At 40.0% G+C, this 23,678-nt stretch overlaps 1 protein-coding gene across 8 annotated transcripts in view; it reads right to left on the reverse strand.

The window, feature by feature from the left end:
• ZDHHC20 (zDHHC palmitoyltransferase 20) overlaps positions 1–20,657 on the reverse strand; it is a 53,366-nt gene extending 32,709 nt beyond the window's left edge. For 2 of the 8 annotated variants that reach the window (XR_012511593.1, XM_074377901.1), the window contains exons 1-2: positions 20,407–20,655; positions 3,149–3,175 (exon numbers count right to left, since the gene is read on the reverse strand). Coding sequence is in view for 5 of the 8 variants with exons in the window: in XM_074377901.1 (XP_074234002.1) it covers positions 3,149–3,175; positions 20,407–20,524 (145 nt within the window). In the remaining 3 variants the exon portion in view is untranslated. Of the gene's footprint in view, positions 1–3,148; positions 3,176–20,406 lie in introns of all 8 variants that reach the window. The other 6 variants (XM_074377900.1, XM_074377898.1, XR_012511592.1 and 3 more) reach the window with 5 other exon arrangements.
• Between the last annotated feature and the right edge of the window lie 3,021 nt (positions 20,658–23,678).

Here is a 23,678-nt window from a genome sequence, read left to right on the forward strand (position 1 = left end):
TCATACTGTACTCCCCAAATAATTTGCTCAGACTTCAATGAAAGCACTTAATGTGCTTTCATTAATGTCAGCTACTTAATGTTGATGAGCTAACAAATGCAAACACTTAGAACAGTGTCTGGCACACAAAAAACCCTCAACAAATGCTGGCTGCTATTACTGCCATCAAGCATATTAATTTCTTCTTCTTGAAATTTGGTTCTTTTTGTGTACCCCCTGTTTCAGTGTTAACCTAAGTTTACGGACGGATAAGAATTTTCACTGGTCTGAATGAAATAAGAAACATTAAGTCAATGTAGTTTTTATAAAACATGTATTCAGTCTGAAGTACTAACCTTCCTTTGGTCTGAGGTTATTTTCCCTTATGTTTCTGGTTTTAAAAAGTTCTTAAATAACAATAAAAATCGACAACTTGTTGGACCCCAGCATTTTCTTTTGCAATTATACTGGTCCACGCCTGGTCTAACAGAACAGAACCCTGAGTCACACACAGGTGACCGACGCAGGACGCCAGGGCTCAATGGCTCCTCCACCACACTGCTAATAAGCAGAATGTACGGACTTCAACTTCGAGCTACCAAAATCTCTTTCAAAGTAAAGCCTCCTCATTCTTCTTGCTGCTAGTGCAATGGTTCACAGTTGTTACTTGTCTTATTTGGTTATTGCAAAAGCCAACTGGTGTGTTTGCCTCCAGTCTCTCTTGCTTCCAATCCATCCCAAAGGCCCGTGTATAACGTGTTGCTCAGTGTCCTCCTTCCCTTGGCGGTGACATTCTTGGGAAAGAGCTCCATCTACATGACTAATGGATGCATTCTAAAACTCTGGACTCCCTAGTAACCACACTTAACAACAGCAACTCAAATCACTACTTCCACCTACTGAAGACCTGCTAGAAGACATGAAACGTATACCTTATTTCTAACCCTCACAATCATCTCATAGCTATTCTTTCAGTTTACAAATGTAAAAATGAAGGCTCAGAGAGTTTAATATCTTGCCCAGTGTGGCCGAATTACTAAATGATAAAAAGCCAAAATTCAAACCCGTATCTGCTTGATAAAAATCCAAAGTCCTTTTCACTATGTCGTACCTAAAATTATTTCCCTCCACTCTTTTAATGATCATCTTGGTGGTCACATCCTACTTCAAAGATAACATCTGATGCCAAGATAAAGTGCTAACCACACCTACTTTCCATTTTCACTTTCACCAAAATCGACTGTCATCCTCACTGAAAATTCTGATTTCCCTGAATCATTTCAGCTCCCTTCAGGTTGAACCCGTGGTCTAACCAATAGATTCAGATTCATTCCTTCATTTGTCCTTCCTTTGGAAAAACACACTAGAGCTCAGTTTCCTGTGTTTACACCAACACTGAGGCCACTTATCAAGCCTGCAGTGTTATCTGCAGTGTTACCTGGCTCACTTCACTTACACTGCCTGGCCCCTATATTCCATCAAGTTCGTCAATTCTCATCTACATACCACTGTACAGTTTTGAGATAAATGGCAACCTTGAGGTTACTTTAAACTTCCTAATCATTTAGTTACTTATAACTAAGGCTAGAATATAAAACAATAAACTCTTAAAATATTTTTAAACATTTAATGTATTTTTAGAATATTTCTGCTCACCATACAAAAACAAAATGGTTTTTGCCTTAAAAAATTTTAACCTTTAAAGAAAGAAAAGTCTCTTAGTATATTGCCTGCAATACATAGTGAGCACTTGACAGATAATTATCAACTTATAATGTAAAGAGTAACAGGAAATATTGTTTTCCAGTAAGTCCAAATTAGTGTGATTGCTAATAATCACACATGACACGCTATAAACTGTTGGTTAGAAGTAATACTTACAGTAAAACCATAACTGAGCAAATTCAATCAAAGCTGAAAAAAATCTGAACCTATAAATAAAAAAGGCTGATTCAAAAATCACCTGTCACTCGGGGGGAAGGGTGTAGCTCAGTGGTAGGGTGCATGCGTAGCACGCAACGAGGTCCTAGGTTCAGTCCCCAGTACCGCCATTAAAAAAAAAAGTTAAAATAAATCTAATTACCCCCCCAAAACAAAAACAGCTTAAATAAATAAATACTTTTTAAAAATGACATAACATTGTAAACTAACTATACTTTAATTAAAAAAAAAAGAATGAAAAAAAATCACCTGTAACTGAATTAAAAAAGAAACAAATGAGCAAACAAAAAACTTCATCAAAAGACTCTTCAAAAGACATGGGAAGAACAGTCACAGGAAATAATAATGCAAGTTTAAAATTCTCTTATAAGAACTTCAGAAATTGTTTTCTGTATCTCTGCTTTCAACATATAGGAGATAGCTTAGACATTAAAGAAGAAAAACAAGCCTACCAAGATGAGTCTATATTTATTGTGTTAATAAGAAATTAGATCCAAAGTCAGCTTGAAATTTACATGCTTAATGTCTATATTTATTTCCAGTAGTCAGAATATTTATTCATAATTTCGAACTGTTCAACTGTTTTAGAAATCTCTAGATTTTCATATTCCAAATCAAATTTTATTTTTAAAATTTGATCTCAAAGAACTTAATGTTTTCTTTTATCTCAGGAAAATTCTGAGCAATGATTCTTCTCTCTAGGCACTGCCTCTTTGATTAGTCATTATAAAAACTTTAATTCCTTTTCAAAATGAACCAGTAATGCAATTTACAAGTTCAGAGTCTGGTTATTTAATTAAATGTCTGAGCAGTAAAGTACTGTTTTAACAAATGCATAAACAAGAGAACCGTCGATAAAATTCAGACCTCCTCCTCAAAACCGAGCTGGAGCTGGTAGAGCTGGTACTAAAAGGTCTTTGAACTGCTACCATAAAGAGCAGATTACATGGCAGGAATGTGTATATAAACGCGTCAAGGAGGTCTGGGCACTAAATGCCTTAAGAAGTAACAGCAACTTCAATTACAGAAATAACACAGATGAGAATACACTGAACGTACAGAAATAAAACCCGATAATGCATCTCCTTTTAATTACTTAAACTTTAAGAATACGTATTTTCTTTCTGAAATCAAGAAACACATGCAGTCATCGCTAAACAGAAAGTATACAGGCTGTGACGAAAATACCTTAAGTCGTCTACTTAAACTGAGACTCAAAGTGCCTTACCGTTTTCTCCGTTCCCAGAGAGTGTAACTAGAACAGAAGAAAAGATAGTAAATACATTTTAAAGTCTGTGTATAAACTTTCAGGTTGACTCTTCATCTTAGTATCATCTTCATAAAAATAAAATTTAGTTTTAAAATGTAAACACAAGCGCAAATTCAGAACTGCAAACTCAAAAAATCCTGGAAACACTAAAACTCAAATTCTTCTTTATCATTAACACTGCAATCACATTACTGTTTTTTTCAGGCCTTTGTTAATTTTAAGTGTAGTAATGCGGTTCTAGTTGTGATGTTTTCTTCAGCTCTTTTAATGCCACCTGCAGAATGAATGGAACTCTCTTCTAAGTCAGTCGCAAACAGTCTGTGAGGTCCCTCGCCAAACTTTCTGTGAAAGCCACACTCAAGACAAATTATTTTCCTATGGAAAAAGCAGAGGAGGTCATCCCTGTGATTTTCAGAGCGCTTCTCCTTCCTGGTCTGAACCCCTGGGAATTGTTATTTACTCCTCTCTGGACAGCCCAATGGCCTCTGGGTCCTGCTGATTCCACTGCCTAAGTCTCTTCAAACCTGTCACTTCCTCTCAGTTTCTCCCACCGCCTCGTATCAGGCCCTTCTCAAATGAGACAGCTTACAGCCACTCTACTATCAGTTTAACGCCCTCACCACCAGCAAATGCGGGGATCGAATACTCTTCAACACCTCCCAGTCACTTACAGGAACAAGTCCAAAACCCCCAGAGGGGCCAACACAACAGGCCCTCTGCGATCCACCACCTGCCCGCCACTCTAGCCTCTTCTGTGACTTGTCCCTACCCACGGTCTCCGTACCCTGGAAAACTGCAGTTCCCTGAACACACCAGGCAGCTCCTCATATGCTGTGTGCCTCCCCTGTGCACCTTCCAAGGCCCAGGCTGCACACCACCTCCTGAGCAGAGCCTTCCTGCTTGTCTCTTTATCACCCTCCTCTGTATCACCACAGCTCACTCTTCCAGCTCCACCATACCACCTCACTTTTTGCAATTACTTGGTTTTTTGTTTTGGTTTTTTTGCGGGGGGATTAGGTTTGTTTATTTATTTATTTAATGGAGGTACTGGGGATTGAACTCAGGACCTCACGCATGCTGATCACAGGATCTACCACCGAGCTATACCCTCTCCCCCCTGCAATTACTTGTTGATGGGGCTGTCTCACCTGCTGGACTGCCTAAGTGTGCAATCACGTCTCAGAACAGTAACAACCCTCCAAGTTACCATTAGTTCCATTTTACAGATAAATAAATTAAGACCCAAAATAACTAAATGACTTGCCTGAGGTCACAGAGATAGTACATGCAGTGTAGACCAGATTTGATTTCAAGTCTACTTGGACTTGTACTCTTTCCTGCAGCGTCTCTCATCTTATTCAGTGTTTTAGCTCCAAAGCATGGCATACAGCAGCAATGCTTACTAACTCAATAACCATTTCTGACTAAAATATCTTGATAAAGTAGGAGTACCTGGATACTTCCATAATAAATTAAAATATATCTACCTCAATCGTCAAACCAAAACCAACATAATTTAATGAGAAAACATTATAGACATATTCTGACTAAAGTCAGTAACAAGATAAGCAGGTTCATGATCATTCTTTTTTTTTTTAATTGTTTTAGAGAAGTGTAGGGCTGTTTTTCAACCCATCTTAGGTCGTTCAGGCAGGATCTGGGGTAATTAAATCCTGGGCTGGTCCCCTCTGGACTCACAAAGCATTTCTCCTTTATGCTAGTGTACACTAAAAATATAATTTTCAATATGTACCATGGTATGAAATGATTGGGAAGCACTACAACAGCCACACAATTACAAAAGAGAAAAAAATTAATTGTATAAAAATTGAAAAGAAGACATATGTATCACTATTTGTAGATTATATGACTATATTCCTTCACAGTCAATGAAAACCAACTGAAAAACTATTATAAATGAAAGGTGGTAGTGTAAAAAACTGATATACAGAAATCAGCAGCTTAAGAAAATACATGTAATCACTATGTGGAAGTTATAATAAAAGAAAGTTTCATTTACAAAGCCACCTAAAAAGATAATGTTCCTAGCAATAAATGTTAAGAACTGTGCAAGATATATGCAAAAAGAAACATTTTAATGTTTCTGAGGGACATTAATAAAAATATGAACAAATGGAAATGCTTTTACTTTCATATAGAAGAGTCATCATTAAAATGGCAATTCTTCCTAGGTTAATCTTACAAATTTAGTGTCATCTGTATAAAAATACTGTTATTTTTTAACCAGATGCCAAAGTTCATTTGTGGAAAGATAAACTTGCTTGATGAGGTAGGAAAATTACGAAAGAGAAGAATAATGAGGGGCACGGATCAGGCCAAATATGAAGGCATAGTATTTAAAAAACACTATAAATTCTCCAAAGCGGGGGAGAGGGAAAAACTAATTCCCCAATTATTAAGACAGCTGTACTGGCTCATGAATAAACATATCAACGGAACAGAACAGAAAGCTCCAAAACGGACCCAAGTCCATACGGAATTCAGTTTATGACAAACGTGGGGTTCGAATTACTGTGGACAGAGCCCACGAGCAGGGCTGGAGCAGATGGGGAGCCACGTGGGAAGAAAGACACCACTGAGAGTCAACACAGGCCAGGGTGAATTTCAAATGTGTCAAAGATTTTAATGCAAAAAGAAAAACAAAACCATACATGTACTAGATGAAACAAGAGACATTTTAAAACTTTGGAGCACAGTCAGTCTTTCAGAGTATGACACAAAACATAGAAGCTATAAGAAATACCGATACATTTGACTGCATACAAGTAAAAGCAAAAACAAATGCTTGGAAAAAATCACTACAAGCCAATGAAGAATAACAAGAAACTAGGAAAAAAATATTCACAATTCTTACCGTAGACTTAAGAACTAATTTCTCTAATATTTAAAGAGTACCTACAAATCAATACAAGTTTTTTTTTAAACAACACACTTTTCCACAGAAAAGGAAATACAAACATCTCAAAAAAGATGGTCAACCTCATTCATAAGATAAATCCAAAATAAAACTACACGACACCATTTTTAGTAATAATACTGGTAAAAATCAAAAGTTGGTAACAAACTGTGTGACACTTGTCAGAGCAGAGTTCAAATTTAAAATTGCATCCAGCCAACAGTTTCTGGTGGCAGCCTCCTCCAACTTCCCACTAAGACACCATGCAATTACAGGAAACAAAACTGTTCCACGCCAAAAACAAAGTTAGACCGACTAAGAATGACCAGAACCACTTCTTCACAGAGGGCTTTCCTGACCACAGGAGTGGGTTACATCAATTTCCTTAGCGTATCTTCCCACAGCACTTACAATTCCCTTTTCATTACACTCCTGACACTGGTATGGAATTATTACCCCTTTTAAGAGTATGTGAGTATCTTCTTACCCCCGAACTGTTCACCCACTGGGTTTAGCATCCACTGATAAGCCTTACCTGAATCAACTATTTTGTAGAATTAGAAAATCACCATTAAAAACCACCTATTATTTATTTTCATACTTTTTAGCTGGCATTCTTATGTAAAAAACTTTCCTTCACTGGAGATGAACTATAGTCACTCTAAGAAGGCAGTACAAAAATATAATTACTGTCTTTTAAGCTATTTTCAGAATGAGGTAACATTCACTTCCATTGTTAGCAAATAAATTTAGTTTTTCTCTTTTCGTATGTCAATACAGAAACTTGTGGCTTTTATTTATTCAATGTGTCATCATCAATTACACTCAGGTCGTATGATCAAATCGTCTTAACGTGGCTAACGTCCATTCCGACGGACGCCTGTCGCCTCCTGAGCCATCTCTGAGGGCTGCCACGCTGTGCAGCACAAGATGTCCCAGGTCCACTTCATATTTTCCCTCCCCGGACCTGACATCAGCCATTTGTCCAAGGGGCATTAGTTCTTTTTAATGATATTTAGAAACCAGGTCTGAATACTGGACGTGCGCAAAGCTACCTGAGTTTCCTTGCTTTTAGGCCCTTTGGGTTACAGAAGTAGTATTAGACATTTATATTTATACTCATGTTGGTATCTCCAATTCAAATGGAGCATTACAGAGTTTTTTTTGTAATTTCTTTGGCATTACATTTGCATCTCTTTTCTTTTACAGTGAAAAGTTTAGCTCCTAATTGTTTACTTATTCAGTTTATCCTAAAATATACATAGTTTGAAAACAGCACACTAAAAAAACAAAAAAGAAAGAAACAAACTACATACTAGTTTAAAATTTCTCTGCAGTTTTTTTGTTTTGTTTTGTTTTACTGTTTTGGCTTAGACTACATCCAACTAAGGAGTGCTATGTCCAAAAGTCACTTGAAATCATATTTTCCTCTGTGTAGTTACAGTACCCACTTCATATAACATTAAGTTCACTTGTTTCATGATTTCAAATTTTACAGTTTGCTTTTTTACTCCCCCCTCCTTTGTTTTAATTTTATTTTTTTGCATATGTAACAAATATAAATGGTTTAAAAGTCAGAACTATACAAAAAAGTACTCAGAAAGGCCTGGCCTGGCTCTCATTCTTCACCCCTTCACCCCAGGTAATCATTTTTCATAGGGTCTGTTTCATCCTTCCACTATCTCTTTGAGCAAAATAAGCAAGTAAGTATTTCTAGTATCCTGGTCTACACCTTGCTTTTTCCACTTAGACACCAGAAGTCACTACACATCAGTACATAGAGACAATCACTGTTTGCTTTGTAAAGCGCTGCATGGTATTCCATTGTATGGTGTTCCAGTTACACAACCAGGCCTCTATTGATAGCCATCTGGATTGTCTCCAGTCTTCCGCTGTTAGAAACAGTGCAGCAAAGAATAACCCTATGCATGTGTTGTTTACTTGTGGAAGTTTATCTTCAGTGTAAATTTCTAACAGTGGTACCATTGGACTGAAAGTAACTCTCCGCTTTCCCCAAATCCCTGTTACAGGGGTTGTACCATTTTTATATTCCTACCAGCAATGCATGAGGCTGTTTGTTTCTCTACAACATTGTTTTCAACCTTCTGGTATTACAGGGTAATTCTGCTTTGTATTTATCTTATAAGTGATGGTAAGCGTCTTTTTATATGTTTATAAACTATTTTTACTTTTTTCTTCCTGAGAACTGTTTATGTCACATACATTTTTTTCTATCAGGCTTTCCTCACTCCCTGGTTACAAGATCATCCACCCATGCTTTTTCCTAATACTTGAATGTTTTTATTTTTTACATTTAGAGTTGGTCCATTTTGAAATGTTAGATTCCAGGGGCAGGAAAAGTATTAGATAAACCTGAAAAATCATGGTGCTAGAAAGGAAGGAAGGACAAATGATGGGGATGTGTCAAAAAAGACACAGAAGCCAAACTGAAAGGACTCCTACTGGCAAAATCTGGGACAATTTCAGCAACAAAATAAATGATAGATTATAACTCATAAAATAAGAATCCATGAGAACATGCTGATGTAAATGAATGAATGAATGAATGAATAAATAAACGGGGAGGGAAAGCTTTTCCTTTCAGTAGAATTCTAACTATTAAATGTAAAAAAACGAACCACATAATTAGAGAAACCACCATCTGGCAACCAGCACAGTAACCGCTCCAGCAAGAAAGCTCAGCAGACGCTGACGAAGAGCAAGTGCAGGTATTCACGAGCAGACTTAGAGTCGCAAGGCATTTTCCCCCAGCAACACCTGTCCTAAGTTGGGTTCTCTGGAATCAGGTGCTGAGACAGAGTTTGGGGTGCAGGATATTCACTAGAGATCAACCTCTGAGAAAGGAAGGTGGGGAGCAGAGCTGGGCAGAAGCAGACGCCTCACTGCGGCGCAGGCCTACCCCAGCTCTGGCCACCGGCGGCGCGCTCTGCACAGTCCGCCCGCTCAATTAGCACTGGATGCCACTGCCCAGGGAGGGTGTGACCTGGGTGAGCTGAGTCATGCTGAGAGAGGCGACAGCTGGAAGCTGTCTGCTGACCACAAATGCCACAACTGAGCAAGTCCTTCCTCAAAGGGGGACCTTGTGGGTTGTCTGGGTATACCAGAATACTTACTAATTATAAAGCACCTTTACAGCATGGAGAAACTTGGCAGACACCACCTTAAGTGGTGACCAAAGTAAACAGTCCCTAACACGGTACAATCAGTGACACAGCATTACTTTTGTGGTATCTGTGCTAAACACATATACATAAGGAAACATCAGACAAACCTAATTTGAGGGACATTCTGCACAAGAAGTCTGTACTCTTCAAAAATGTCATGGTCATGAAATGCAAAGCAGGACTGAGGAACTCTTCCAGCTCAAAGGACACCACAGAGACCTGACAGCTAACTGCAGTGTGTGGGCCTGGCCTGCGGCACAGAGCATGGGATCAGTGGGACAACTGGGGAAGTCTGAGTAAGGCTTACAGATTACAGAGAAGCGTTTTATCAGTGCTAATTTCCTGACCTTGGTAACTGTATTCTGATTATATAAGAGAATGTTCTTTGCTGCAGACTGAATGCTTGTATCCCCCATAAATTCATCTGTTAAATCCTCATGTCCAGTGTGATAGTATTTGAAGGCGTGGCTTTTGGGGAGTGATTACATCATGAGGGTGAGGCTCACATGGATGAAATTAGTGCACTTAAAGAAGGAAGATTCCTCACCCTTTCCACCATGTGACAATACAGTGAAAAGATGGCACCTATGAACTGGAAGTGGGTCCTCACCAGACATCCGCCAGCACCTTGATCTTGGGACTTCAGCCTCCAGAAGCGTGGGAAATAAATTTTTACTGTTTATAAGCCACCCAGTCTATGGTATTCTGTTACAGGAGTCTGAACAGACGAAGACAGTCTCGTTCTTAGGACATAACACTGAGGTATTTACAGGCAAAGGGACAATAGGTCTGCAACTTGCTCTCACATATTTCAGAGACAAAATGACTAAATGATAATGCATGTAGCAAATGATAACCTTTAGGGAATCTGGGTGAAGGATATATGAAAATTCTTTGTACTGTTTTTCACAATTGTCAAGTTATTTTAAAATAAAAAGTGTAAACTATAAGAAGAGAAAAATAAGATTTTATCCATTTGTAGCTTACCTTGGAGTACAGTGTGAGATACAAACCCAGTTTTACCTCTTACCAAATAGCTGTGCAGACGTCCCAGTTTCCCTCTGTGATTTGAGGTGCTCCTTTATTCTAAGTTTCTATAATTACTGTCTATCTCTGGACGTGCTGTTCTCTTCCATTGGCCGATATGTCTGTCCACACATCATACCATACAACTGCTTTTACAGTAGCCTTTATTTTTCAAGAGCAGTTTTAGAGTCACAGCAAAACTGAATGAGAAGTAGAAAGTTCTCACTCACACCCACTGCCCTCACAGGTTTAAATTAAAGAGGTTTGTGGTTTCTGGTCCAGTGGGACTTTCCCTATCTCTCTTCTTTTTCGGGGGTTTCCTAGTTTTTTTTTTTTTTTTTTTTTTTTTTTATTGCATGTGACCTTTCGGATAAACTAGTCTAGTGCTAGAAAAAAACCCACCTGTATTGGGACTGGAATTTATACATTAGCTTGGGGAGAACTGAAGTCTTTGTAATGCCAAGTTATTCTCTTTATGAGTGTGAAATATGAAATGTCTTCCCATTTGTTCAAGCCTAATTTTATGTTTTTCAGGAATGTTTTCATCTTACAGACCTGGAATATTTTTTGAGTTCATTCTTAAGTATTTTATCTTTTTGATGTTATTGGAAACGGAAACTTCTACCATATTTATAATTATTCATCAGTTTCATGATAGTGTATATAGAAAGTACTGGTTTTTGTTTGCTAATTTTATATCCTGCCATTTCACTCACACCCTCTGCTTAGGCGTTCTGATGCTACTGACCCTCCTGGCTTTCCAACATACACGATCACGTTATCTGCACACACACAGCTTCTCCTCTCCCTTTCCACCGTCTCACGCTTCTCATTATTTTCTCTTGATTCAGTGTGGTAACTGATTTTGTCAAACCAATGTCACATAGCAATGGCCATGGTGGTAAGTATTTTACTTTATTGCTGGTTTCAGTGGAAACTGATTAAGTATTCCGTGTGTGTGAGTCTGTTTGAAAAGTATCTACTTATGTGTTTTTTAAAATCAGGAATGGACGTTGGATCTTTCAAACACCTTTTTGGCATCTACAGAAATAATGAGTTTTCCTACTAAATGTATTAATATGATGAATTTAGTAACTAAGTAAAAGGAACTAGCTATTACCCTTCATATCTACCAGTAACACCACCTCCTTCAGAGGCACAGTCCCTTCAAGTCCTGATCTCTTACCACCCCTGTCACTACTAACGGAGCTTTGTTCCCAAAGGTCAACAATTGTCTAATTCTAAAAGAATTTAAATAGATGTTTTATGAAAAAAGAATTCTACGACAAAAAAAATTAGAAAAATACTAGATTAAACAAAGCTACATACCTAATTACAGCAGGGTTTCTTATAATGTGTAATATGCAAATCAGGACTGTGACTGTGAAGACGGGCGCTACTACGTGAAGTCCAAATCCACCTGACCAAGCTGTTACACAGCTTCGAACTTCCAGTGTCAAAACCAGCACCTGGAGCACCGTAAACGTTCAGTGTTAAATCACCAAATTAACACAGATGTTTCTAAGGTCAGGAGAGTATCCGTATTTGAAATTATGAGTCCTCTACTATGGGAATTCATTCCGCCTCTCCCTCTCGCAGTGGGATGGGGAGTGGCAGTGACACAGTCAGCTCACTCATTCAGCGCCTGCCCACCGAGTGCACACTATGCAGGACTGGAAATAAAGCAGTGAACACACTACTCAGGAGAGAAACACAAACGACGACATGCCAAGCAGTAACGCAGGGTAAGGACAAAGTGAAAGAGGAAGCACTTATTTTGAAGAGGGTAGTCAGCAAAGCCTCTTTGGTGGGAGAACACCCAAACAGAAACCTAAGTGCAGTGCGAGCTTGGCACGTGGGAGTCTGGGGGAAAGCATTCCGGGGAGGAGCAGGTACAAAGGTTCTCGGGGGCGACCACGCAGGCCCGACGGATGCCAAGCAAGGAGCCCTGCTTGGCTGAAGCAGAATGAGCAAAGGAAGATGAGTCAGAAGCCGGTGTGGGCCGGGGCACCTCGGGCCTGAGTGACCACAGAAGGAACTCTGGATTTCATTGCGAGCAAAGGAGGAAGCCACTGGGGCATGCTGGGCAGAGGAGGAAGGATCTTGACTTGGACTTTAAAAGATTCACTCTGGCTTTCTGGAGGGTGGGGAGGGTGAGTGTGCTGTCAGGAGGCCAGTGCACGTGTGTACATGGGATGTGCCGCAGCCGTGACCCCCACGCCCCTCCTGTAATATGTGCACCAGTGACGCACACTGTGACCAGTGGTGTGTCAGCGTTATCGCCTCCAGGTGTGACCAGTGGTGTGTCAGTGTTATCGCCTCCAGGTGCTGGTGATATCCTTTCCGTGAAATTAGTTTAAAAAGCTTCCCTGGAGACCTCACATATAATAAGCTCATGTTTGTTCAATTAGTATTTTATAAAAATTATTCCTCCTATGATTGCCTATGATTTATGGAGAAATCTATTTTCCATAAAACCACAATCACCATTATGTGCGACTACTTCAGTGATTTGAGCGTAGGTGCCCATCTGCTCCAGAAGATGTGCTGCATATTCAGCGACATCTAAATCTGCGTAGCTTATATGCTTACAGGCATAGAATGAGGTATTAATCTTCTTAAAGTCCCACATGACAATGCAGTGGAGGGCCCCCTTCCTTAGACAGCTCTCCCACACGCACACCCTTCACTGTCAGCAGCACAGCAAAAGAGGCACCTAGTTTTGCAATATGATCTTAAAATGCAGCCAATTTAAAAAAAGTGTGAGAATGTGCTACTTCACTCACTAAAGACAGTGTGCGCATGCCGGTGGGTGGGGGAGCCCTAAGAATTAAAAAAAAAAAACACCTCTTGCCAAAATATGGTAGCTATTTACATCTAGTCCCCACCTCCAACATGTGAAAGCCTGCCGTGCTAAGAACGTCACATGATTTTGTAAGACAGGCATCACCCCATCTTACAGCAGAGGAACAAACTCAGAGAGGCTGAAAAGTTATTAAGATCATTCGTCAGGTAAAAAAGTATACAGCAAGGGGGCCAGTGTGGCAACCACAGAACAACTAAAGGGAAGAGTGCAAAGGAAATGATGTCAGAGAAGTAACGAGGGGCGAGGCCATGGAAAGGATGCAAGGAGCCCCCTGAACAAGGGAGGAAGCCAGCCACAGTATTCAGGAGTGACAGATCTGGTATTCATTGTAAAGGGGTCATTCTGGCTGCTTTGTGGCAGACAGACAGGATACAGAGTGAGAGGATGGGGTGGGACAAGGCGGGAGAGACGAGACATACGGCCCTGCAGTGACACAGATGATACCACCCCGAACTTAGGGACTCGAAACAACCACCATGTATTACTTCCCACAAGGACGGGTCAGCAGTTGGGCCATGATCAGCTGGGCTGTTTTTCTACTGGCTCCAGCCAATGTGCAGCTCGCCCAGAGCAGGAGAGTCTAAGATGGCCTCATTCGCACATCGGGGGATTTGGTGCTTAGCTCTTCTTAGCTGGGCCTCTCTCTCCATATGGGCCAGTCTAAATGCCCTAACCTGGCAACCACAACGTTCCAAAAGACTAAAGCAGAAGATGCATGCTGTCTTGAGGTCTAGGCTCCAGATCACACACATCAGTCCCACCACGTTCTACTGGTAAAAGCAAGCACAAGGCCAACCCAGATTCACTGGGTGGGTGCACAGACTCCACCTCTGGGGAGGAAGTGCAAACTACTGTGGCCATGTTCTTCAGTCTACTACACAAGACACCCGGTGGCTCGAATGAATAGCTGCAGTGGTGGTGAGAAGCAACTGAGTTCTGCTACACTTAACAGGATATGATGATTAATGGACGTATGGTGACTTTTCAACCAGGGAACTGAAAGGATAAAACTCATCTACTGAGCTACGACAGAGGAACAGGTGCAGAGAAGAAAGAGAAAAAAAACTCAATTTTGTTTTGAACACGATGAACGTGAGATGCCTATAAGATTTCCAAGCAGAGACGTTAAAAAAAAAAAAAGGGAAGCAGAGATGTCCAGCAGACATTAGAGACTGGAGTTTGTGTGCAATGTCTTCTCTGCCACAAAGTGGAAGTGATCAGAGGAGAAGTTTTACCTGCATGACTAGGGCATAATGCTGTTCTCCCAAATAGCCTGACCTGGTTGCTAAGTTGTCCAGCACCTCTTCCATATTTCTCGTCTTACAAGAAAGCAGTGAAGGCCCAAAGGTTCTGTTTATAAGGAAGAAAATATAAAAGCTCTTTTTGTTCATGTGGGTTTGGCTTTTTTTGGATATATATTTACAGAGTTCTCCCAGACCAATCTGCTTCCTGCTATCAACAGAAAATGATATCAGGACAGATTAAATCACTAGCAGTCTTTAGAATAAAAACCTGTTCTTCAAAAAAAGAAAAGAGAAAGACCAGGATAATTGTAGAATGCAAGTAAAGAAAACTGCAGAGCACTATAGCTTTCAAAAGGCAAGTTACACAGAAAATTATTATGCTCTAGCTCTGAAAACAGATGTGAAATTACAAAATTAATAAAAAGGTTTTTAGAAATACTTTAATTCATATCTTAACTTTTCCTATAATTAGATCAATTGCTGAGGATGACATTTAGGGAGCCAGATTTTAAAAAACAGTACCAGCGTAATTTCCAAAAACTACTATTTCAAAATCCCAAAGACTGCACAACCAAGAAGCAATATCATGTAGCCTTCGAACCCAAAGAATGTTGAAATATATGCTGGTTAACTATAATCTAATTGTTACTGTGGATGTTTGTTCAATGTACTCAAAAATATGATTCCAGTGAGTTTGTAAGAAGATAATTGTATTTAATTCAATACATATTTATTAAAAGTCTACCAGCCACTAGACTCTGTAGTGGATACAAACATGAACAGGACCCAATCATACTATAAATCTTAAAATAATGAAGTGCAAGACTTTTATTTATACTCTAATTCAATGCACAATTTGTGGAGGATTACTAGATATACATTACTAGAAAAAACTGTAAACATATTTTAGAAACAGAAAAATACAAATTAGAATGTGAAGCAGAGAATAAGGGGAGAAACAGTGCTACACACGACAACACAGATTAACCTCAAAAACATGCAAAAGACACCAAACACAAAAGACAACTTCCTGTACGTCTCCCTTTGTGTGAGACGCCCAGAAGAAGCACACAGAGACAGAACGTACATTAGTGGCTGCCTCAGACTGGGGATGGGAACGGGAACTAACCACAAATGGGCATTAGGGATCTGACTAGGGTGACAAAAAATGTTCTAAAAATGGATGGTCATGATGACTGCATAACTTGGTTAAGTTCACTGAAAATCACTGCAGTGTTCATCTCAAACAAATAAATCTTATGATATGTAAATTATCTCGACAAAGTTGCTTTAAAAAAAACAGGCAAAATAAAAACTTTTACAGACATACAAAAGCTGAAATAATTCATCACCACTTGACCTGCATTACAATAAATGTTAAAGGAAACCCTCAGGCAGAAGAAAATGACACCAGCAGGAAATACAGATCTATAAAAAAGAAAGAAGCATACCAGAAATGATAAGCAGATAGGTAAATACATAAGATTCGTTTTCTTATTATTTAAATATTTAAAACAGACAAACTGTTTAAGCAAAATAATAGCAACATAGTGTGAGTTTTATAACATAAAAAATGCATGACAGCAATAGCATAAAGGCTTGCATAGAAGAAATGGAAGAATCCTTTAACAGGGTACTGTATGTGAACTGGTATATCAATGGAAGGTAGATTATGATAAATTAAATATTATGTTATAAACCTTAAAGCAATCACTAAAATGACAGTTATAGCTAATAAGCTAACAAAGGCGAAAACAATCATAAAAAATAATTTAAAATGTAAAATCTTTCAAAAATCGATGAAGTCAAAGAAGGCGAGGACGAAAAGGGGAAAAAACAATAGACAGGAAAGATTTTTTTAAAAAGCAGATGATAAGACTTAAACTTACCCACATCAATAATCACATTAAATGCAAATGGTCAAAACATACCAATTAAAAGGCAGAGATTGTACAGCATGGTGACTATCATATTTGAAACTTACTAACAGAATAAATTTTAAAAGTTCCCATAACAAGGAAAAAAATTTGTAACTATGTGTGGTGATGGATGTTAACTAGACTTCTTGTGGTGACCATTTTGCAATATAAACATACATTGAATCATTATGCTGTACACCTGAAACAAATATGTTCTACATCAATTACATCTCAATTAAGAAAAAAGAAAGGAAAAAGGGCAGATATTTTCAGAGTGGATTAAAAAAGCAAGACCCAACTATATGCTGCTTACAAAGAACACATTTTAAATATAAAGACTAAACAGGTTAAAGCACATACCATGCTGTTACCAATCAAAAGAAAGATCAGTGGACATGCTAGCATATACCAAAGCAGATTTCAAAGCAAATAGTATCACCAGGGGTAAGAAAGTCACTTCATAATGATAAAGGGTCAATTCACGAAAAGGACAATAGTCCTAGACATTTTATGTGCCTAATTACAGAGCTGCAAGATACATGAAGCAAAAACTGACAGAACCACAAGGAGAAACAGACAAATCCACAATTATTGCTATAACTCTCAGTACTTGATAGAACAAATAGAAAATCAGCAAGAACACAGACGACTTGAACAACACTATCAACCAACTTGCCTTAACTGACATTTATGGAGCATTATGACATAGCAGAATACCCAACAACAAACAGCAAAATACACTGCTGCATACAGAATACATTTTTTTTCAAATGAACATGGAACACTTCCAAGACAGACCACATTCTAGGCCATAAAACAAGCCCGAATACATTTTAAAGGGCAAGTCATACAAGGTATGTTCTCTGACCACATGGACTTAAATGTGAAATCAAAAAGAGATCTGAAAAATCCCCAAGTAACTGCAAACTAAGCAGCATACTTCTAAAATAGCCCATGGGTCAAAGGTGAAATGAAAAATGAAATTAAAAAATAATTTAATCGAATGAAAATGAAAATACAACATATCAAAATTCATGAGATGTGAATAAAGCATATTTAGGGGTAAATACACAGGAGTAAACACCTAAGAAAGGGCTCAAATCAATTTCTGTTTCCACATTAAGAAACTAGAAAAAGAGCAAATCGAACCCAAAGTAAAGAAGAGAGGAAATAATATCAGACAAGAAATCAATGAAATAGAAAACAGAAAAACAACAGAAAAAAATAAGTGAAATCAAAAGCTGATTCTTTTGAAATCAATAAAAGACACTGCAATCAACTGTGTCAAGACAGTGCACGCAACACTGATGTTTAAGCTATTTATCTTGTCTCTTTCTAAATCTGGAGAAATTATGAAGGAGACACAATGAATTATTAGATATATAGACTCAGAGGTTATAGTCCTACCCTACATATTCTCTCTGAAAAACACATAGAAGGTATAACCATCCTTGAACAAACCATATAGCTCTTCCAAGCAATAATTTTCTCAGAAGTAAAATAAAGGGACTGAATTAATCATCTCTAAAATCTCTTTAAGCTCTAAGATCCTCTACATGCCAAATAAGAGGTACACATCTACTACTAACAGCTTCAAATGACCTGATAAATCCTGGGAACCTGTATTAGCACTTTCCTCAAAACCAACTTGACCGGAAAAGTGGGTCAATCCATCCATAACTAAACTCCTATGTTTAAACATCAGCCTTGAGGGAAAATTGAAAATTTTCACTTTAATTTAAAATCAAGGACCAATATTATTAATTACTCCATCATTACTTCTCTGCTTATCACCCCTGTGGGATGGCCGTCTCAGATGCATTACCTCTTACCAACTCAATTTTGTCAGCATCACTCCTACCAGCAATGGGAGTTACTGATACATTTCTGCATGTGTGTGTATATGTGTGTTTATGTGTATGGAATTACAAATGTAAGTTATGGAGGCTGGGATGGAACAAAGGGCCTCTCATAAACTTTTTTCAAATGTCCTACAGTGGTAAGTCATGCGTTTCTGTTGTCTGAGATATTTAGGAGCCTTCCACTGCTACCCTTCCGGAGAAAACTACCTTAGATAAATAATTACAGACAAGACTGGAATCTGCCCTGAGCGTCCAGTTGTGGGTAACCAAGCAGACTAGTCTTCCATGGTAGTTAAAAAGAAAAGCATGGGCTGTGAAGCCTAGCCATTTCAGTTCCAATTCTAGTTACGTCATTTACTAGTTGTATGACCCTGCACAAATCACTCAACGTTATGGAGATTATTATGAGGATTAACACATAAATTAAGACATGTAAAGATACAATTATCATTCTCTCCCACTGAGTTTGATTTAAAAAAAAAAAACACCAGAAACTAAGAAAACTCTATAAAAATTATTGAAACAGCACTTTAAGTCAAACTCACACTTCACTCAACTTAAAACTCCTATAAAGTTATACACTGATATATCTCAGCAGGAGGGTCTGTGCTTATGAAAACATGAACTACGTAAGTAGTTTAAAGGATAGTTTCAATACAAGACTGAACGAGTTTCACGCTCAACCATATAGTCTAGCGACACCTCAGTCCTCCCAAATTCTTCCTCAACTCTGATAACTCTGAAGTATTAAATGCAGGCCCTATGTAAGACCTTTCACCGCTGAGTGTTTTAAAACTGTGCCAAGCATTGGGCCTTAACTGTTGCAGAATGTTTTACTTTAATGAAATCCTGGGGTGTGACCTCTAAAGGATGGGCCTAAAGCCTACCTGATCTCCAAAAACCTCAACCACTGAGCCCCGCCCAACTCCCCATCATGGACCAAACAATTCAGTTCTACTGAGCCTCCTGGCTCACTAGAAGTTACGTGCAGAGTGGAAAGCTGAGGGTCACATTCTTGTAGTCACTCAACAACTGTGTGACCTAACCTAAGGAGCGAGTCGCTCAGCCTCATTACCCATATCCCTAGAGACACCTGCGCTCAGACACTGAGGATTAAGGAAGGAAACGTTCTCCATCGCCAGGAGCACACAGCACTGCTCAATCCGAGTTCAACTGCCCTTCCTGTCTGACGACACCTTTGGATATTTTTGACAACCCTCTATGGGTTAAATGTGCAATTTCAACATTAATGCATATTTTCAATGTTCCCTGAAAAGCTTTACTCCAAAACCACTAGGGAATTAGAACCGAGAGAGAATAATTTCCTGACGGTATTAAGTAAGACGCATACAGCTTTCGGAATAAATGCTCACTTAAGAGTAAATAAAATAAAAGTACCATCACGAGCTGATGAGAATCCTACGATCATCATCACTTTCCGGAAGTAGCTTTAAGAAGTACCTAAATCTAGTCAATTTTAATAGATTCAAACATCACTTGTGGCAAACATTTTGGTACCCGAAAGGAGGAAACTGAACAGTAATACTCAACAGATCAACTCCGTTATTATTTGGAAATATATTCCACAACTAACTTATTCCGGGCCTACCTGCAGGGATAGTTCTCCTTAAAATTAAACATCCTACAAGTAAAAAGTAATTTTCTGAAAGGTAAGTATTTTCATTTAAAACCTTCCCCCAAGCCTGAGTCAGAGCCTTCTCTTCCGCGGGCAGAAGTCGGTTTTAACCAAGTACGTCCCGGGGAGCTGGACAAACGCGGGCCACGCCGGGGTGGGGGTCCCGATTCCACACCTCCCGGCGTGCGGCGGGGGTGGGGGGCCGCGGCTTGCCCCTCGCTCCCTGAGGGTCTCTCCTCCCTCAGGCGCGCCGCCGGCCCTTCGGACACCCGGGCACCCGGGGCCGCGTCCTCGGGGAGGCCGAGCCGGGCGGGAGGGCCGTCCGCCTAGAGGAACCGCCTCGGGACCCAGGGCGGGAGGACGGGCGGCCCGGCCGCGTCCGCGCTCGCCCGGAAGGCACATTCCGTCCAAGCCGCCGGGCGCCGACGGGAAACGGACGGGCCCCGGAGGGGTCCGCACGGCCGGGCCGGGGAGCGGGGACACGGCCCCGCGGGCCCCGCCGACCGAGGGCCCCGCCCGCCGCGCTGAGGGCCGCCCGCGCCCAGGCCCGCTGGTACTCACACACGCACAGCTCCACCACGTACGCGTAGTAGGACCACACGACCACGAAGGTGATGAACAGCACAGGCACCCAGCCCACGCTGCGCTGGCAGCAGCGCCACAACGTGCAGGGCGCCATGTTCCGCCGGCGGCCGCGGCACCCAGCGGCCCGGGGTGGCGGGGCGCGCCAGGCCCCCGTCGGCGGGGGCGGCAGCGGCTACTCCGGCGCTCCCGGTAGCTCCGCCCGGCTCCGCCCGGCTCCGCGCCCCGCCCCCGCCGCGCCCCCTCCCCGCGCCGCCTCGCGCCTGGCCCCGCCCCCGCCCCGCATTGTGTCCGCACTGGCCGCCGTCGCGGACGGGGCCTGCGCGCGGTGAGGGCGGGCCTGTAGGGCGGGGCCTCCAAGTGGGCGGGGGCCGAGCGCCGGAAGGGGCGGGGACAGGCGGCGGAAATGAGCGGATGGCGCGCATGCGCAGGCGCACAGCCACAATTTCCAAACAAATCTACTACTAAGAAAAAAAGGACGCAGTTAAAAATCAACAATAAGAGGGAGGGTGTAGCTCAGCGGTAGACTGCATGCTTAGCATGCGGAAGGTCTTGGGTTCGATCCCCAGTACTTACAGTTAAATAATATAAATAAATAAACCTAATTACCCCCCCCAAAGAGACACAGTTTAAAAATCAATTATAAGAACTCCAATGCACTCAAAATAAAACAACTTTATGAAGCAGTCTTACAAACAGTATATGGCATGCCCAAAGAGGTGAGTGAAAGAATAACTTCCATCTAAAAGGAACAAAAAAAATTGAAACAAAATAATGAACAGAAAAAGAATAGGTGGATTTAAAAAATAAGATTTTAGAAATCTTCAGAATATTAAAATATTGTCAGATTAAAAGCTCAATAGACAAGATAAATTCTGATCTGGACACTGGAGAAGAGGGACTTAGCAAGCTGGGAGATACTGCTGAGAAATTCATCCAGAACACTACTCAAATAACATTTTTTTGAAATATGAAAAACATGGAAGCTACATTGGCAGACTTCAACACACATCTATAATAAGTGCTCCAGAAGGAGAATGAAAGCAGTGTCAAAGAAACAAGTTCTGAAGAGATTAAATCTGAGAATGTTCCAGAGTTGAAGAAAGACATGTCTGGAAAACATAGGCACAGAGTAGTGAAGCTATTCAACATTTAAAATAAAGAAAAATCTTTAAGATTTTTCAGATTCCAGAGCTAGAAGTCATATTACCAAAGGAACGCTAATTAGACTGATGGCTGACTTCCTATCAGTGATAAGAGACGTCAGGGGACGATGAAGTAGTGTTCTCAGTGCTGAGGGAAAATACCTAGTGTCCCTAAGTTTTATACCAGAAAAGTGATCACTTAAGTGCAAAGGCAGAGTAAACAGGCAGCCAATGGAACGGGAGAAATGTTTGCAAATCATATATTTGATAGGGGATTGCTATGCAGAATATATATATAAAGAACCTCTACAACTCAAAAACAATGAAACCCAAACAACTCCATCTAAAAATGGACGAAGGATTTAAATAGATATTTGTCCAAAAATATACAAATAACCAATAAGCACATGAAAAGATGCTCAACATCACTAATCATCAGGGGGATGCAAATCAAAAGTACAATGAGAAAGTACATCACACCCATTAGGATGGCTATTATAAAACAACAAGAAAAGCAGAAAATAACAAACGTTGAGGATATGGAGAAATTTGGAACCCTTGTGTATTGCTGTTAGGAATATAAAACTGTGTAGCTGCTGTAGAAAACATATGGCAATCCCTTCCCAAAATTAACCATAGAATTGTCATGTGATCCAGCAGTTCTATTTCCTGTATATTCCCAAAAGAAAGGAAAGCAGGAGCTCACACAGGTATTTGTAAACCCATGTTCACTGCAGCATTATTCACAATTGTCAAAAGGTGGGAGGAACCCAAGTGTCCATTGTCAAATGATGGATAAGCAAAATGCACTCCATACATACAGTAGAATATTATTCGGCCTTAAGAAGGAAAGCAATCCTACCACATGTCACAACGTGGATGAATCTTAAAGCTATTATGCTAAGTAAAATAAGCCAGTCACAAAAAGACAAAAACAGTTGACCCTTGAAAAGTGAAAGGGTTAATCCACATATAAGTTACAGGCAGCCCTCCATATCTGAGGGTCCTCTGCATCCGAAGATTCAACCAACCATGGACTGTGTAGTGCTGTAGTATTTACTAGCGAAAAATGTACATGTATTAGTGGATCTGTGCAGTTCAAACGTATCATTCAAGGGTCAACTGTACCATATAATCCACTTACATGAGGTACATAGAGCAGTCAGATTTGTAGAGAAAGTAGACGGTGGTTCCTAGGGGCTGCGGGGGGGGGGGGGAATTACTGTTTAATGGATACAGTGCTTCAGGTGGAGAAGGTGAAAAAGTTCTGGAGGTGATGGTGGTGACAGCCGGACAACAACGTGCATGTCCTTAATGCCACTGACCTGTACACTTAAAAGGGGAAAATGTTATGTCTATTTTGCCACAATTTTAAAAAGAGTGAAGGCAAAGCAAAGACATTCTCAGACATGAAGTCTAAGAAAGTTTACCACCTACAGACTCCCACTGAAAGAACTATTAGGAGTTGTATTTGAGCACATAGAATAGCCATCACAAAGAAGGAAGGTGTTTGCAAAGAATAAACAGTAGTGAACACAGAAATTGGTGAGATATCTTTGTAAATGTAATTGCAATTAATGGAAAAACCTAAAACAACTTTCTTGTGTGTTTAAAAGAGTAAAAGGAAAATTCTGGTCAAAATAACCAGGTGAGGGAGTGGAGGGTGCTCGGAGATAACTAGACGTTAAGATTCTTTTACTCACGAGCTGGAGGGAAATACTGAATAACTTTAGACATTGTTAGAAAAATTGATATTTAGGTACATACATTGGAAGAAGGGTATTTACTGAAAGAATAGAAATATCATCTCTAAGTTTTTAACAAAGTAGCAATGAAGAAAATAGAGAAAACTTAGTCTAACAGAAGATAGAAAAGAAGAAGGAAAAAGCAACAAAATAGGACTGGAAACAGATGAACAGATATGAGATGAGAAAGTTAAAACCATCTTGAGTAGTAATCACAATACATTTAAACAGAGTATTTATCGTATTATGTAAAACTACATTTTATTTTTTTACAAAAAGTGTATGTGGGAAAACTGGAAGCAAAATATTAGCAGCTTTGTTTATTTCTCACAGTTCTACAAAAACATGTCATACTTTTAGG

The sequence above is a fragment of the Camelus bactrianus genome, chromosome 14, assembly GCF_048773025.1.
Source record: "Camelus bactrianus isolate YW-2024 breed Bactrian camel chromosome 14, ASM4877302v1, whole genome shotgun sequence".
NCBI classification, from domain to species: domain Eukaryota; kingdom Metazoa; phylum Chordata; class Mammalia; order Artiodactyla; family Camelidae; genus Camelus; species Camelus bactrianus.